The 17,283-nt window shown below is 46.3% G+C and overlaps 1 protein-coding gene across 7 annotated transcripts in view; it reads left to right on the forward strand.

Annotated features, from left to right (window-relative positions):
- Window positions 1-17,283, forward strand: part of LOC147747076 (microtubule-associated serine/threonine-protein kinase 2-like) — a 1,134,689-nt gene that overhangs the window by 882,743 nt on the left and 234,663 nt on the right. For all 7 annotated transcript variants that reach the window (XM_086952330.1, XM_086952331.1, XM_086952332.1 and 4 more), the window contains one exon: window positions 1,515-1,669. In XM_086952330.1, the coding sequence (XP_086808456.1) occupies window positions 1,515-1,669 (155 nt within the window). The remainder of the gene's footprint in view (window positions 1-1,514; window positions 1,670-17,283) is intronic.

Genomic DNA, 17,283 nt, shown 5'->3' on the forward strand with positions numbered 1-17,283 from the left:
CTTTTCCAGTACCTTGCCTGGGAATGGGAGCACAGAGGTTAACCAGTAATTCTTGAGTTTGCTGGGATGGACGGAGGGTTTTTTAAGTAGTGGTCTGACTTTGACCTGTTTACCAGTGTTGGGAAATGTTGCTTGTGGTGATGGAGGTATTTTTTGATCAGGGTTGTGACTTCCTGGCCAATCCTTAGTTTTCTGAGGTTGAGGATGTGGTGTGGGAATGAGTCTGTTGGAGCTCCCTAATGGATGCATTTTAAGATGGAAGTTGTATACTGGGTGGAGAGCTGGTTCTTGGTAGTCAGTCTGTGGTTCATGTCGGTTGCAGTGAGGGTGTATTTGTCGAGGAAGTCTGTGGATGTAGGTTGGGGTTCAAAGTTTCTGTATATGGTTGCGATCTTGTCATGGAAGAAGTCAGCGAGGTTGTTGCACAGCTCTTGTGAGTGAGTGATGCTTTTTTTTTATGGCAGCCAGGTTGCAGAACTACTTAACTATGCTGCAAAAAGTTCCTTGCTGCTGGCACTTCTTTTGATGCGTGCACTTGGGGCTTTCTTCTTTATTGCCCTCAGCACAAGGTTGTATTGGGTGAGGGAGGTCTTCAAGGCTGCCCTTGGGGGAGAGCTTGCTAGCGCACCATCTCCTCTCCAGCTGTTTGCTGTTACATTTCACTGCTCTGAGTTTTTGGGTGTAGAAGCTGGCCATTATGGAGGGTCTTTTGTGATTGTTGGTTTTGATTGGGGTGATACTGTTGGCGCAGTTGGTGATCCAGCTGTTAAAATTCCTCTTTCAGATTGGTGGCAGTGACTGAGTTGGAATTGTTGAGGGCGTCCGCCCAGCTGGTATAAGAGATTTTGTTGCAGTGGTGAGCACTGGCCATCTTCGGGTGGTGGTGCGGGAGACTGAGATGATGGCATGGTCGATTCATGTGAGTTATGTGACGTGGCTGTATTTGACGCGGTTGCTAGAGGTGAAAAGAGGGTCCAGTGGGTCCCCTGTGGTGTGCCTAGGGTCGCGGGCGATTTGGATCAGTCTGAGGCTGCTCATTCTGTCGAGGAGGTGGGCCGTATTGTCGTCATGGTGGCATTTGAGGTCCCTGGATTGAAGTTTGTTACTTGAGAGCTTATAATGTCTCCTTCTTGGGAAGATATCTTTTAATTTTCACTTAGGTGTTTTGTTGAGCGCCAGTTGTTACCTTATTGTTACTTCACATCACTTTCCCATTAGGCAGTTTTTGCAAAGACAGGCTATGGATTCTGGTCAAATGCATGTGGAGTTTTGGAGATGAACAACTCTGGGGGTATCCATTTTTAGTTCCCCATGTAAAATCTGCTGCCAATAATGGTTAACTTAATAAAAACACTTGTTTCTTGTTTCAAGCTCCGCTCTAGCTACTTTAGTACAGAAAGTGTGTACAGCATACAAGTGTTACTAAATTAGCTTACTACAAAAGCTATGGGTGCTATTGCTATTTTAATCTGTTTTGTGTGCATTCATTTAACTGGTTTCTTTTCTGCCTTCAGTCTTCATGCTCGTCCCAGGAGAAGCTGCACCAGCTCCCCTACCAACCCACTGCAGATGAGTTACATTTCCTGACGAAGCATTTCAGTACTGAGAACATAACGGACGAGGAGGGCCGGCACTCTCCAGCCATGAGACCCCGGTCGCGCAGCCTCAGGTACATACTGGCCTTCCTGCATATAACACAGTCTCAAGCTTGGTTATGTAAAAAAAAAATGTTGCTGTCTAAGGAGCTCTACCACTGCATTTGTACTTCTCTAATGATGCTGTTGTAAGATCCTGCTGGTAGAGGCACTGCTCATTCCTTGTGGTCTATCTAGGTCTTTGCAAGTTTTTGTGACTGTCCATATTGGATTTTCCTTGTACGCCTTGTGGATCTAAACACTTTCTTGCTAGAAGACCTTGTCACAAGAGGCAGAAATGAAACCCACTAAAGTGGTACAAGCCATGCTTAATTTGTGAAACAAATCTGGAGTGAGACCTAGCAATCTACCCTGTCTCCCAGCCATGACTGATATTTTATGTATGTATTTGCATGTGCATGTATGTGGCATTCTTATATAGAGCACCATGAGCTCTACTCAGAAACATAGATGTATTTCCCAGTGCACAGCCTACAACCCCAAGTTTTAGGTAATCTTAAATTGTATTATTTAAATCTTTTATTGGTACAGATTGAAAACAAAAACTAATCCGCAGAGCAACAGATGTTACCCCAGTTATTACACTGTGATGCTTCATATAGATATCTCACGATGAAAAGCTAACAGACCGCATATTGGGAGACTGAGTGTAATTTTTACAAAGTGAGTAGTATCTCCCCGGAAATGGCTCCAAAGCGTTTAGCCAGAGTCACCTCCATTGTTCTTTCAGTGGAAGTCTTGCATTGTTCCCCATATCACTAGTTCGTCAACCAATTTGGGATCAGTTCCAATTGCATTATCCAGAGTTCTTCCATAATAATTCCTATATTTTTGTCATGATTCAGATTCTGGTCCCTAGGTATGCGTTCCCTGGCCAAGATCTGCCCCAACGCCGTCCTATCGAAGTGCAAGCATTTCCTTTGGGATTTAGGTGCAGGCCAAATATGCAATGTAAAGCTCAAGTCTAACCATAGATTCCACTGCTGTTTGTAGTGCAATGATCGCTTAGTTCCAGAATACCTGGACCATTCTAGATAAACAAGTCAGCCCCTCTGATATACATATGGGGCAATCTGCAGACACTGTAGGGCATATTTGATGTAGTCCGACAGGACTGGGGTGGATTACGTGGTAAGTGGGTGAAGAGGAATCAGAGCTTGCTTGAATCCATATAAATAAGTCCTTGTTCTTTACAATTAAGACTATGTATTTTTAACTCCTATTCTTCTCAATTTCTGAAATGTTGAATGTATCAACAAGCAAATCAGAAAGTGTTGTAATGTGTTCCTAGGTAAACTTCTTCATCATGTGGCTTTTCTGTACAATCATACATATTCATGCCTAAAATAGGAGGCAAAAACAACCAGCATAATACATTTGTGGGGGAATAGAAAAGGAGTAGAAAAAGTTGGGTTTGGCAGACAGTACAGGAAAAGGCCATATAAAGGCAGAATGGGCTGTGGGAAGGACACAGAGGGTAGAAGGGAAGTAGGGAGCAGTTCAAGATGACCCAATTTGCAAAGTTAGGCCTATGGGCCACACTCCTTTTAGGGGCCCCATGACAACGGATCAAAATAGTATCTAATTGATCTTGAAAGAAAATTTCAACCAAGCTTTCTTAAATATTGTTTCCATAAGATAGAAACAAATTAATCAATTCAAAGAAACGAAAACTTTACACTAAAGACTGTATGGAGAAATGTCGACTGCCTAGGGTCGTCCACAGCGTTTAATCCGGCACTGGTGTGAGGAGGTTAACCTAGAGCACTGGGGAACAGTGGAGTTAACAGGTGGAGGGTTGTCTTTAGTGGTCCTGTGATAACCAGTAATTGCACAAAGATGCAGTGTTGCCTGAAGACATTTATGTTAATTCGTTTTGGAAAGTGAGGAAGGAAGGACCTTGTCGGACCTGGACAGAGATGGTATTCTGGATCTTAAGTAATTTAGAACGGGATGTAAATGTAAATGTAAATGTACATGTATTTATATAGCGCAAATCACCGACCCGGTATCTAAGCGCTTGCTTAGGGAGCCCCGTCCTGGTATTCCCCTATGAGATAACCCCGGCAGGGTATCCACAAGGCGAAAGTCAGGCATCCCACCGCGAGAGGCCGTTGTGGAGATTAAGCAAGCTATTGCCCAGAGTCACAGAGTGTGAACCCGTGAATCGAGTAGGCACCGGAGCGAGAATTGTCGAGTCCGTGGAATTTTGGGCCCAAGACCCGCCGAGGTGGGGAATTGACCCTAGTCCCGGGCTGACCTCTGCTTCCAGGTCTGCCTCCTCTAACCAGTGAGCCACACGTCTCCATGCTTCGGGCTCGAAGAGCCAACTGTCTGTATTGTTGATGGTGTGAGGATCGCCCTAATGGAGAACCTCAATTTACGAGCGACTACTGGCGACGAGAACGGCGAACTGGAAAAAACAATGAACTTGGCGGTCAACCTTTCTTGTTTAGCTCTGCTCCTTTACCTTTGACCCTGCTGCAGGCTACGCTTTGCCACAGTGCCTTATCTTACGTTGGAACTCGCTGTCGAGCCAGCAGAGACTTACACGTGCTCAGACTATACACATATTAGTGTCAGTATTGACACTGGAACCAGGTCTGTGCTCCACAGGGTAATCTGGAAGCCGAAACCGAGGACAGGGATAATGAGTACAGCACCCTACAGGGAAATGCCATTGAATCAGACCACTGGTGGTCTCGCATCTGCTTCCGCTCTGGTGCACCTTCTGAAAATGCAGTCTTGGAAACCTGCTCCGCCGCCAGCCGTAACAACGTTGTCTTACCTACATCTTTATGTTCTGCTTAAGCAGCATATTTCTGTCTTCCACAATTCCCTTTTTGTAGGGGAAGACGGGGGTATTACTTTTGCTTCCGTTTTCGAAGTTCTAATGTCCTGTGTATTTTTTGTTCTTGTACTTTGGCCATCAGGTGAGTCTGTTACTTTCGGAATCTCAATACCGCACATAAGGAAATGGTAACAAACAGGCGAAAAGAGATGTAGCGGAGCGCTCGGTGGGTAGCATGAAGATGCAACATCTACGGCGAAGGATTGTACCTGTCCTCCTGCAGGTTCACTTTCAATTCTGTTTTCTTGCTCTCTGCATATTGCCTTTCCCTTTTCACAGGGCAGGGCGGAACACAATATCTACGATGCATTTAATAAATGGTTTGCAGAGATCATGGCTCCCCCAGGTGAAAATACTCTGGGCAGTGAATCATTTTTGTGATGTGGGAAGAGGCTTAGTTAACTTACTTTGCTGAGCCTCGTACACGGCGCGGCTGTCTCTTCTTCTCTTATATTCTCTCTTCCAGTCTTCCTGCTCGTCTCTCTCAGTATTCTCCATTCTTTTGTTGCCCCTCTCCCCGTTTGAGCATTGCTCACATGTTGACCGTCCTATATACTGTCTCGGAAGCTATCCCTAGCCTTGCAGTCAGTGGTGAAGGCATAGGTTTCTTCCGGCACTGTGTGAAAGAACATGCTTCTGGTGTCAAGTTCTGAGAAAGTTTCCTCTTTTCGAGCTCTTTTAGCTGCTTCTGCACAAAGGTTATATCACCTGGGTCTCATGGTATGAGGAAGAAGAGCACACTGCATTGAAGACTGGCTATGAGGAGAGTGCCATGTTGTAGATGCATGCAGCGTGTCCTTTCATTGGAAACTCGAAGACCTTGGATCTAGGATACTCAAAAAGACTGAAATCAAGTCTGAACTGTGGAAAAAACCTAAAAATGAATGGGACTTTGCCTCCTCGAGTACTCATGAGGATTCACGTTCCTTGGCTCCATTGAAACGCAATTTTGTAACACCTGTGGTGTTTTTCTCGCTCCCAAATCCATGATCCGGAGGTATATCTAGCTCTGCAGGATACATAGTTAAGAATGCAGTTGAAGCAGTGTGCACTGTCACCCACTGATCACAGAATAATCAGTGGGGTAAAGAGGACCAGGTGGTTGGTATATTGGGCAATTTTCTCCTGCTGGCAACAGTTAATGCTGTTTTACAGTATCTTTGGGTTTGGAACACCCCGGGCACAAGTCCTGAATAAAGAAGTGGGGGAACTCTCAAAGACCGGAAGTGACGTCACGACAGGAAGTGACGTCACGAAAGGTCAAAAACATAAACTTATAATAATGGAGGTGCATTGGGGCTGGTAGTTCCTGGCCAAGGCAGCTGCGACGCACGCTTCTTAAGAGTCTTGCGTACTGGCCCAAAGTCTGCCCTCTGTTGCAGAGGTAACAGTAGCGCGCACTCATCTTCTGTGCACCATCTGCTGTGAGTAGTCTGCTTTTAAAAAAGGCTTATGGGAGGTTAGTGTCTTTATATTCGGTATGTTTTTGCATGCAGTTATTGGCAAGAAAACACTTTATTCCTCAGCAAGGGCATTTTAGCAGGGGGGACGGCGTCCACCCGGTAAAATAAGTCGAGCCCTTTTATTGTACATTACCTATTTTTAAGTGTTATTTTGTAATTTTGCCTCTGGGAGTGTTAAATGTGACCTTTGCTCATGTACTGTGGATGTTGGCTTTTGGGATCAGGTAAAGTTTGGGATGTCTATTACAGCTGTGACATCATGTATCCTTTTAGATCAATTTATAAGGGTGCAGAATTTCCGAGCCCATAATTCTTTTAGTCCAGATCACTTGTTTACCTTGGATCACTTGTTTACCTTCCAATTAAATTCACACTGATGTAGAAATGGGGATGCATGGTCTCTAAATTAGTAATTTTGCAATTTTATGCCTTATTGCTTTTAAATTAGCAAGTAATTTTATTTTTGGGGGGATGGGGTGGGAGGTGCTTCACTATCCTTCCCACTCAGCTTATTGATTATTTTTTTCTGAGGATCCCTGATATTTTGAATCAGTTTTAAGTGTAAAAAACACTGCCACTTTTATTTCGAAATAGCATGTTCAACCTGCCATGATTTAAACTAGATAGACTGTCTTTGAATTGTTCTATATTTCTTCTGTCTGTACTTGTCTGGCGACTTTGAGGACCGATGAAAACATTGAATGATCTGGAATTTGCTCCCTAGGTTGCATCTTCCTGTTCAATTTTCAAAGATTTCATTTAGTATCGGTGAAACTGGGTCGTTAATCACCCTCATTTTATGTCACTTGCAAGAGATGTGCCAGTCGATGCTCTGACAAGCAGAAAACTAGACTTCTCCGGTGCGCGACTGTCACATCGGATCTCAGAGAGCATAATTTTAAAATATGGGCCTTGGGTGCTGAACGGAGGATTTTATATTCATCCTGCCTGAAGATTAGGCAATATATGACGGTATCATTCATTACTGAATGTCCTGATAGGTGCTCGTCAGAAACATCTCATCTATCACTGTTCACTCTGCCTATGGTTAAAGTATCTTTGGGCCATAAGTCTTTTCTCTACATTACTTTGGCCACGAACAGTCTCTCTTCCCTTTCACTTGTGGACTATGAGCCTCCGACACATTTGTTAAAGAAAAAGTGGAAATGTGGTGAACTCTTAGGGTGGTTTAACTGCCTTACACGTTGTGTTACAGCTTTTCTATGGCACATCCCTTATTTGTCTCCCCTTTGAATGATCTTGTAAGGATGTGTATGGCACAGTACAAAACCAAACTCACAGGGCCACCACAGCAATGCTTATAGGTTGTCGTGAGACCAGTTCCTGAAAGACTGTGCGTGGTGTGAAGTGGGTAAAACAAGATGCTCCGGTCTGGCTGGAGGCAGAGTATGGTATTGCAAAGTTAACATTGTGTTTTTGACTTTTGGTAAAACTCTTTCTTAGTTCAGTGCCTTGGTTTTGTCTTGTTTGAAGTTTGAGCTACTCTTTATTACCACCAGGTAATGGGTACCTCATACAATCTACTTGACACCTAGTGGCGTTTTTCTTCATGGCTGCCATCTTGGATACCTGCTTCTTTTTCCTTTCGTCTGTAGCAGTGAGGGAGAGCTTGGTAGTATCAATGATGCATTTGTACGAACTCCTTTGCAACCTTGCAGTGAACTTACCGTCACTGTCGATACAAAACCGGTATCCTGAGCCTCCTTGGTTTGCCTGCGGTAACGAGGGGGAAAGGGGAGGCCAAAGATCTTCCGGAAAATCCGCAAGCTATGAAATGTCATTGGCGTTAATGAGATCCTGCTGCGGCTTTACGTAGAATTCTGTTCAAAAGTGTCCGGCGATGCTTGGCATAGACAACATGCAGCCGTTGACCATGCCACCTAAAGTCTAAAATGTAACAGGGAATCAGCACGACTTGTCTTCTCTCCCTAAGAAGTTAACATGGCAACAACATTTGTATTCTCAATTGGACGTTCTTGACTTGGGACTTTTCATAGGAGTGCACAAATATATCAACTGCTTCCTTTACCAAATAATGTTAATGCTACACACGGTGCACTAAAAATAAATATTCTCGATATTTTTTTTAGGTATTTGTTTCCTTTATCTCTAACAAGTCCTTCTCATTCCTTGGACCTTCACTTTGGAATTCAATGCCACATACACTGCGGTCTGAGCTGAGCTACATTAAATTCAGAAAGGCCTTAAAAACGTGGCTGTTTAATATCTAGTATTCTGAAGCCATATTAACAATTGGATCTACTGCGCCGGGAAACCCTTTGTTGGGTAACTGTGCGCCCTATAAATGCAAGAAATAATAATATAATAATAATAACCAGGCTCTAGCTGGCTTTACGGAAGTCATTAGTTCAGAAAAGGTTAAATTCAGTAACAGACCGAGCAATACATACAAAGGTATACATTATTTACAGCATGCAGAAGGCGACTCTACCTTGGGTTCAGACAGAAAATCGTATGGAAAGGGAATAAACAAGTCAAAAAAAGGAAGGGAAGCTGTGGAACCCGAGAGAGGACGGCATCCTATCACCAAATAGTTATCTGAAAGCCCCACTCTTGGCCATTTATCAAGTAGTGTCACCTCTTGATCAAGAGAGACCCAGAAGATGCTGATATGCGTTTTTTCCCTCTAGGAAACACCCAGTGTTTAGCCCTAGAGGTTTAAGCTAAATTAGTTGTTAACCTTCGGGTCATTTATATCAAAATGTGGTTGAGAAATGAATGCTTTGGTGGTAAAGCAATACGGAGCATAAATACTTTACCAATACTGCGTATTTTAAACCACAAACTCGTGCGTAGTACTCTACAAGCTTCTGAACTTCTAATCATGTCAATGGCACCTTCCAAGTTGGCCACAACTATAAAACAGCAACAATCTTTGCTGCTCTTTGGTCAGGAGTTACACTGCTGATGCTTGCATTGCTGCCACCAACCAGCAGCTAACAAAAGAAAGGATTGGTCCCCTGCCTTACCACTCTGATTGCTCAACAAGGTGATGGATATAATTTTTTATTTAATCTCGGCCACTGGCAATCACTCGGGCCCCATCCCAGTCTATCAGTTTTCACCCACCATGCCACATAAGTTTGGACCCAGCCATATACAAATCAGTCTTGACCATGCCCCTTCTAGGAACAGTCCAGCCTGAACTGCCAGGCCCTCTCTGAACTGGAACACAAGCAACCCAGGACCAGTGTTGCCCATGTTATGGGCTCTCCAGCTGGGTATAGCTTCGATTCATGTGGCACAGTGTGCCTGGGACCCACATCTGGGCATACCCGGCGCACTTAAGGCACCAAATGCAAAAACAAGAAGGTCCAAACTGAGATGGCATGGTGAGCAAAAGGACCATGGGTTGGAGTGCTACCCCAAGCTGTTGCCAGCTGTTCGACTTATTGCAAGCAGCCTCCCATCACATTTTTTGTGTTTCATGTACTCTGTGGATTCATAGCATTTCTAGAAGCTGATATTTTACAGATAATTAGCAATTTAAAGGCTATGGTTCAGCCTTCACCCCTCTGAAATCAGCAGCTCCACGGTCATCAGAATGCGTCAGCCAGTCCTTCAGCCCATCATCACGTTTATCAGAAACAAACTCGGTCACGTGTTGCCCTTTTACATCGGAAGCCTTTCACGACATCTCCATTATTGAAGAACCACAAACCCGATCCTGAGACATTGACCATTTAGAGATCAAGCTCTGACCTCTCTTGCATAGCCAAAGTCCTTGTGAAGGTTGTAGGCACCCAGTAATCCAAGTAGAATCTCCTCTGTGTCTTCCATTCAATCATGCTTTTGCGACCAGGGACAAGAATTGCTATGAAGAGCATAAGCCAGGATTTGCTCACCCAGTCGCACTGCAGCTAAGTCTGCACGTTAATCCTCCTGCCCAGTTGCATTTCGGCATGCAGTACTTGTTTCTGGAGTCTGAGCATCCCATGATATCTAAGGACCAGCCCTCCAAGAGTTCACTTCTGACAGACATCACCAGGTCATGCTGGCCTCCTTGTTGTCCAGCTCAAGGATTTACTCCCGGGTCGGATGTTGACCCTCTTCAGTCCATATATGGTATCTCAGCCTAGCAGCTACAACATGAGCTGGCACAAATATACGGATAAATAGTAGAATTGCCAATATGTGAACTGTCAACATATCATAGACAGCCCGACATGTTCATGGCAGGCTCCATTAGCATTGGCTGGGTTTTAATTCCGCCAAGACCAAGGTCCTGCTGTTGGGTACGAGACAGCGGGTTGCACGCCTGTGCGCAATGGGCAGTCCGCTGCATCCTTCTGAAGCAAAAGGCACAAGTTTGGAGTCACCCTAGGCTCAAACTTCTCTCTGACCTCACAGGTGAACATCTCATACTATCTGTGAGTTATATCTGCCTGGCTGATAGAAAGGTTGGGACCCTTCAAAGCCCTGCCAGCGCCTCATCCTTTGTGTGAGGCACACTGCCCATGCCACCCTCTCCGCTGCCTATACACGGTCTCCCGGCCAGAGAGCATGTCCAGTTAGATCTGGCTCTGGGCCTCGTGTGTACACATCTGTATCGTCCTTCTGTCCAGCCGAAGGACTCACCGGCTGTCCCAGAAAACCCTCCGTCCGCCCCGCAAGTCATACACGTTTTAGTGCAGAAGGCTGTGTACATGGATCCATTCCCTGGACCAGAATGCACTGATCCTGAAGGCTGCGGTCACCGAGGATGCCGGGATCTCATCCTGCAACCCGTGTCCCTCCACGCAAAGCGCATTGAAGCGACCTCACAGCAGTAACAGCGCTATAGAAAAACAACGAAAAGTCAAAAGCTGGTTCTCCAATATGCAGAGGAAACCTGCCCTACGTGCTTAATTTGAGCAGGGGCTTTCAGGTGCTCAGCACCGGCACCTAATCCTCAGCACCGGTGCTTATAGCACCAATTAAGGACCCACTTGTTTGGAAGGCAGGCAATTCTCCCCATAATCACAGGGTTTTGAGCCACGCCAAGCCTCTAACCCGGTTTCCCAGCTCTAGCTATTAGGCCCAGTGTTCTCCAGAATGATAAGTGCCGGGCTGTTGTCAGGAGGCAGTTTGCACCAGCACATTTCTCCTGTTAGCGCTGCCTCCTGAGGAGAGCCCTGGCACTTTTTATTTTACAAATTAACCACTGCCTGCCCTTTAGAGCCTGTGCTGGACATCCGCGCCGTTGTGTGTTTTATGTCTTTATTTAAGGTTCGCTGCTGTGTTTAAAGCCTCCGGACAGCAGCAGTGCCTGCAGGCAGCGGTATGGTGGGAAGGGCCAGGCATTGTGTTGCCGCCGCCGTGTGTGAGCCGCATTCCTTTACACCCCTCCAAGCCCACCGACCCCCCCCCCTCCTCTCCTCCCCCCCCCTCCTCCTGTCTGAGTCAATCTGTCTTGGAGGTGTCAGTGCGCGCGCTCTGCCGGCGCTGGTGTTATGGTTAGCCAATTACCCGTATAATTACTCTTGCGGTTTGTCAGCCCGGACCGCGCGCGGCCTGAGTTTCTTTTCATATGATGCAATACATTACCTCACCCTCTGTCCCAGTCTATTAGCCATTTAATTTGACATTTTATTTTTATAGTCATTTGAAAGTAATTCCCCTCGGATTCTGGCTTTAACCTTCGGTGTGTGTTTGCCGCGCACGCTGAAAAGCCATCAACGGCGGATTTAGCTGTTAACTGAAAAAGAAAACACAACATTGTTGTGGAATACCGGTTTCGAGTGGGTGGGTGGAACCATCTGGCGCTAGCCTTTTCGTGTTGTACCTAGGTTTATAATATTGCTGCAGCATTATTATTTTTTTGTGTTTTTTTTATCTAGCAACAAATACAAAAATAGAATCTGCCATCAGCATCAGTGATTGGGTGATGTCACTTCCTCTGACGTCACTGGCAGCCATACAGCACATACACATCACTTCCTCAGCCTGACATGAATGACTCGGTGTCGGGTGCTTCACCCCTAGACCGGATGCAGTGGGCTTGTAGCCGGAAGGTCATTCAGAATAGTACCCTTTCTCTAGATGTAGTGTAAGCTTGGTTGTGTCTCCCAGAGGTTAGTTAAGCTTTATTTATAATAACGCTGTGCATCATGTCCTTATAGTTCTTAGTGCAAAAAGCTGTGTACTGCGTCCTCTATGCACTACATTTTTGGAGTTCTAAATCCCTACAATGTTGTAACCTTTTTGAGCGTACAGTACCTATTGCGAAACGAGCACAGAAGTGGCCACTAGTGTCGCCGCCTTACCTTTGCCTACAGCACAGTTGCAGCATTGATAGCAGCTGCACAAGCTTTTTTTCACACACACAGGGCCCACGCATCCAGGGCAGCAAGAGATCAGGCTTTCTTAAAGTTAAACAAGAGGTACCATACAGACTGCAATGGTGCAAGCTTACCTTACACACCACATTCATGGTACTGGAAGGAGCAGAGCTGCAGAGTAGCCTTTCTCACACTCTGGCCAGGTATGTTGCAGGCAGCCCGATTGCAGGTTAATACATCTACAATCTACACACAAAATTCCGCTGCACATTGCACTCTTCGTGCCCACACAGTCTCAGGTGATGCTGTGTATTGTACTATAAAATGTAGGTTGCCCTTTTTACTCTATGTGGGGCGCAAAAGCGCTTATCAAAACATTTGCATGCAACACCATACAGGGTGAACGATTGGAAAAGTGTTGCTGGCAGTGGGTACATTGGTTGGCAAGGATGCAAGGGGTTCAGACTGAGGAGGCATGCCCTGTCCTAGCTAGGGACGCCTGGTAACTATTATTGACCCTACTTTCACATTAGCCAATTCTTCTGAGTTTTGAGAACATACACAATGTGCTGCAAATCTACTCATAAGCTGATTTTTCAGCATGATTTTTTTCTGCATGTATATGCTGTGCATTATTCTGCCATCTAGTAGTTGGGTCCGGAATACTCCTCTTGGTCTTCTTTTCTCTCGTGTTTTTTTGGGCGTCATCTGTTGCCATTTGGTGCTATGTGTACTTCCCTCCACGACGTCAAACATTCGCCCCCCTACGCTCCTGTGTATGGTCATCATCTTCATTTTCTTTTTTCCGCTGATGGGTTTGGAAGCATCAGCCAAAGCTCTGCTGATGATGTTCAACAAGAGCGAGAATGTTGATGAATCATGAAGGACAACAAGATAAAATTCCACTATGGAGGACATACGTAGAGAGAGAGGTAAGAGAAATAACCAAAAAGCACTGAAGATCACCGAAAAAGTAGATGGACCACGTGGACAGACAGACGCAGTTCGAGAATACAGAGGCAGAGGGAAGGAACCATTGAGGGAAGTGGAAAACAGTCCCTTTAGGTTTTGTCCCAAGTGTCATCACAAGTTCGCCTAAAGGGCAACCATGAAGTTCGCAGCCTCCACCTTCTCAGCGACCACAGCACCAAAGACTGCGAAGCATGCGCCAAGTTCCTTCTGTAGACACTAAGGACAAGAGTGAAACAAAGGCAGATGGGCTACGCCACCATGTGGGCACAGAACAAAGGGAGCTAGTCATTGGCGAACAGATTCAACGCCGAAGGAGACGTCGTAGAGTTGGAGGTAGAGGTACTGCCAAAAAGACACAAGGAGGAAGAACCCCCAAAACTCCCTCAGGTAGCATGCAAAAACCAAGGGTGATTCGAACAAAACTTGTCCGACTTCAAGTCCCACAAAACTGCTCCAATGCCGAAAGAATTGTTGACCAAAGGGAAGTCTAAACACAAAGCCCCATGGGTCTCAACACAGGGATACTAGTAGACGACATCCCTGGGAGAAATGCTCAACGTCAAAAGATGAGCGAGAGAGGGCAAAGGAATCAACAGATGTCAAAGAAGTAGAGGCCTCCAGCCACAATCACTGCTGGAGAAGGGCGCTTGTTGAGTAGAGTGAAAGAAAAGACGTTTTGAAACCGAAATGGCAGTACAGACAAGGAGGAACTTTGATGCAACTCTTTTAGAATTTCAGATCCTATTGAAGTCTTCGGGGGAGCAGAAAAGAGGCAGAGCTGGTCGTACGCGAACCACCCCCGTGCTAGATCCACAAGTGGAAGAGCAAGAGATGTTATTTGAGGAGCAAGACCTGGAGGGCCAGGAAATACTTCAGGACACAGTCAGCATCAAGGACCCGTGCCAGAACCTTGATACTGACTCACTGGAGGATAGAGCCGATTCATACCCTTCAAGGCCATTGCCTACGGATGACATTTTTATGTACAACTTGGTGATGAACAGGGCAGTGGACATGTATAAGGGCCAGCTGGAAGAGAAAGCACAAACTCGCTTCCTTCTACAAACCCCCCTACCCTCTCAAAGCAAGAGCCATCATCTCCAGATGCTGCCCAGATTTCTAGAACAGGGAAGGGAGGCCTTCAGGGGGGCCAGCAGCCTGAGGGTCGAAAAAAAGTATAAACACTCCTACATGGACCCACTGTACATTAGGGAAATGCAATGGCCGACTACCATTGTGGCAAGAAAGAGAGCCAATGTTCCTACATCTACTGACCCACCCACAGAGAGAGAGAGTGCAGAAAAGTCGAAATGGCGGGTCGAATAATGTAGATGGGAGCAGCAAGACAGTGGAGCTTCACTAACTCCAATGCCCTCTTAAATCAGTACGCCCACCAACATTAGGAAGAAGTGGAAAAGCTAATGGTACACTTCCCAGGGCAGTTCCAAAGAGGGGCAGGTGCTCTTGTAGAAAAGAGGAAGACCACTGCAACACATACTTGAAGCCTGCAGTCAGCGTCATGGATACTGCCAGCAGCACAGGTACAACCCTGAGAAGACACGCCTGCCTTTGGGTGTTAAGGTTCAAGAGAGAGGTGCAGGCAAGCATCATCAATGCTCTCTTTACTGGAGAACAACTGTTCTGCTCAGCAGTAAATGAACCACTGCAACAGCTTGAGACAAATAACAATGCCAAATCTATAGGGGGTTCTGCATTTTCAAGGTCAATAATCAGTCAATCATTTGTAAAGCACAGCACATCACCTGTGAGTGAGTGTGAGCTGCTACGTGCTGATTTGTTCATTCAAACAGACAGGTCTTTTGGCCTTTCCTGAAATGCTGGAGCGATGAGGCAGCCATGAGGTGCTGGTGAAGGTTGTTCCAAGCTTTGGCCGCCAGTTGTGTGAAAGATCATTCTCCGCTGTTGACTCAGTGGATCCGGGGGGTATCTGCGAGGAAGAGGGAGGCGGACCGTAGGTGTCCGGTCAGTTGGTGGAAGGTTATGCGTTTATTTATGTACTCTGGTCCTTCATTGTGCAGGGCTTTGTACGCGTGGGTCAACATCTTGAACTGACTAAATCTTTTCTGGATTGGGAGCTAGTGTAGCTTCTTGATGTGGGGTGTGAAGTGGGTCCATCTGGGAATGTCGAGGATGAGCCTTGCAGCTGAGTTTTGTATTGTCTTCTGGAGGCATGCAGTGATTCCTATGTAGAGTGTGTTCCTGTAGTCCAGCCTGCTGCTGACAAGAGCCTGCGTTTCGGTCCTTCTGGTGTTGAGTGGGAACTACCTGAAGATCTTGCAGAGCATGCGTAGGGTGTGGAAGCAGACGGATGAGCCTTCGTTTAACTATATCTAAATATATAGCTTGCTGTTCAAGATGATGACGAGGTTGCGGGTGTGGTATGTCAGGGCAGGGGGGTTGGCCGAATTCGCAGGCCGCCATGCGTTATTCCATGACGAGGTGTTGTTCCCATAGATGAGGACTTCCGTCTTGTCCGTGTTGAGCTTGAGACAGTTGTCTTTCATCCAGTCGGCGACGTTCTTCATACAGCTATGGAGATTGGCTCTGGTGGTGAGTGGGTCTTCTGACAGAGCGAGGATGATCTGGGTGTCGTCAGCGTAGGAGAAGATGTTGAGTCCATGCACTCTGACCGTGCTTGCTGGCCATTGGGGTCATGTAGGTGTTGAAAAGGGTGGGACTGATCCTTGGGGAGGTGCCTCAGATATTCCTTGGTCCTGAGAAAAACTGAGAGATGGATTCTCTGGGTTCTTCATATTCGATATGAGGCAATCCATTTGAGGAAGTTTCCCTGGATTCCGATGTGGTTGAGTCTGTTGATCAAGATGTGATTGGAGACGGTGTCGGAGGCAGCTGACTGGTCCAGGAGGCTGAGGACTGCTGTTTCAACACGGTTCAGAAGGGTCCTGATGTCAGTGGGTGCAATCAGGGCTGTCTCTGTGCTGTGGTTGACTCGAAAACCAGATTGAGAGGGGTTCAGGAGGTTGTTGAGCACCAGGTGTCCAGTGAGTTGCTGGTTGAGTGTCTTCTCGAGAATCTTTACTGGAAAGAGGAGCAGGAAGATGGGCCAGTAGTAGTTCTTTTTTGCTGGGTTGGCGGGTGGATCATTCAGGAGGGGGCCTCTTCAGCCTGTTTCCAGTCCTCAAGAAAAAAGGCTGAGGTGATGGTGATGTTCAGGGCTTTATTGACTTCCTAGCCAATCGTCTTGCTCCCGAGGTTGAGGACATATTGGGGGCAGGGGTTCATGGGTGCTCCCCGGAGTTTATAATGGAGATTGTGGCTTGATTTGTGAGAGGGTCCCAATGGGTGAGCAGGTATTTGGGGTTTGTGTTCGTGGGTGGGAGCAGGCTGACACTATCGGCAGCGGGGTTGGGGTTTGAAGTTTTTGTAGAGGAGTGAGATCTTGTCATAGAAGAAGTTCACCAGGGAGTGTCACAGTTTGTGGGGGGTAATGTTGTTCTCTGTGGCTGCAGGGTTAGAGAATTCTTTCATTATGGCGAAGAGCTCCTTGCTGCTGTTTGTGCTGGCTTCTATTCTGTCCCCTAGGCATTCTCCTTTGTTTCTGTCATAAGGTGGTGGTTCTAGTTGAGTGCTGTCTTGAAGGTGGTATGGTCTCCTATCTCTTTGCTGGTGCGCCTCTTCCTTTCTAGTTGCTGGCAGTTGCATTTGGTGGATTTGGGCTCTGCTTTGAAACAGGTGGCTCTTTTGGATTTGATTGGGTTGGTGGGGCGATTGTTTTGGCGTATTCTGTGATCCTCCTGGAGAAATTCTTTACAGCCTGTTCTGGGTTAAATGTTGCGTATGGTGTCTCCGGTGTTGTTGGTTGCCTCAGTGCTGCAGCTGAAGAAGCAGTGCTGGCACAAGAACGGTCCTCTGGTAGTGCATGGGGATGTGCAGCAACAGTAGTGCTTGATGTGTCTGGGATCCAGGGTTCCGTGGTCTGCAGCGGTACAACTGCTCCGAGTGGAGGCGCATCGCGTCAGACAAATGAATCCTCAACATCACCCAACACAGTTTTTGTA

Source organism: Lissotriton vulgaris, chromosome 1_1 (genome assembly GCF_964263255.1).
Source record: "Lissotriton vulgaris chromosome 1_1, aLisVul1.2, whole genome shotgun sequence".
NCBI lineage: Eukaryota > Metazoa > Chordata > Amphibia > Caudata > Salamandridae > Lissotriton > Lissotriton vulgaris.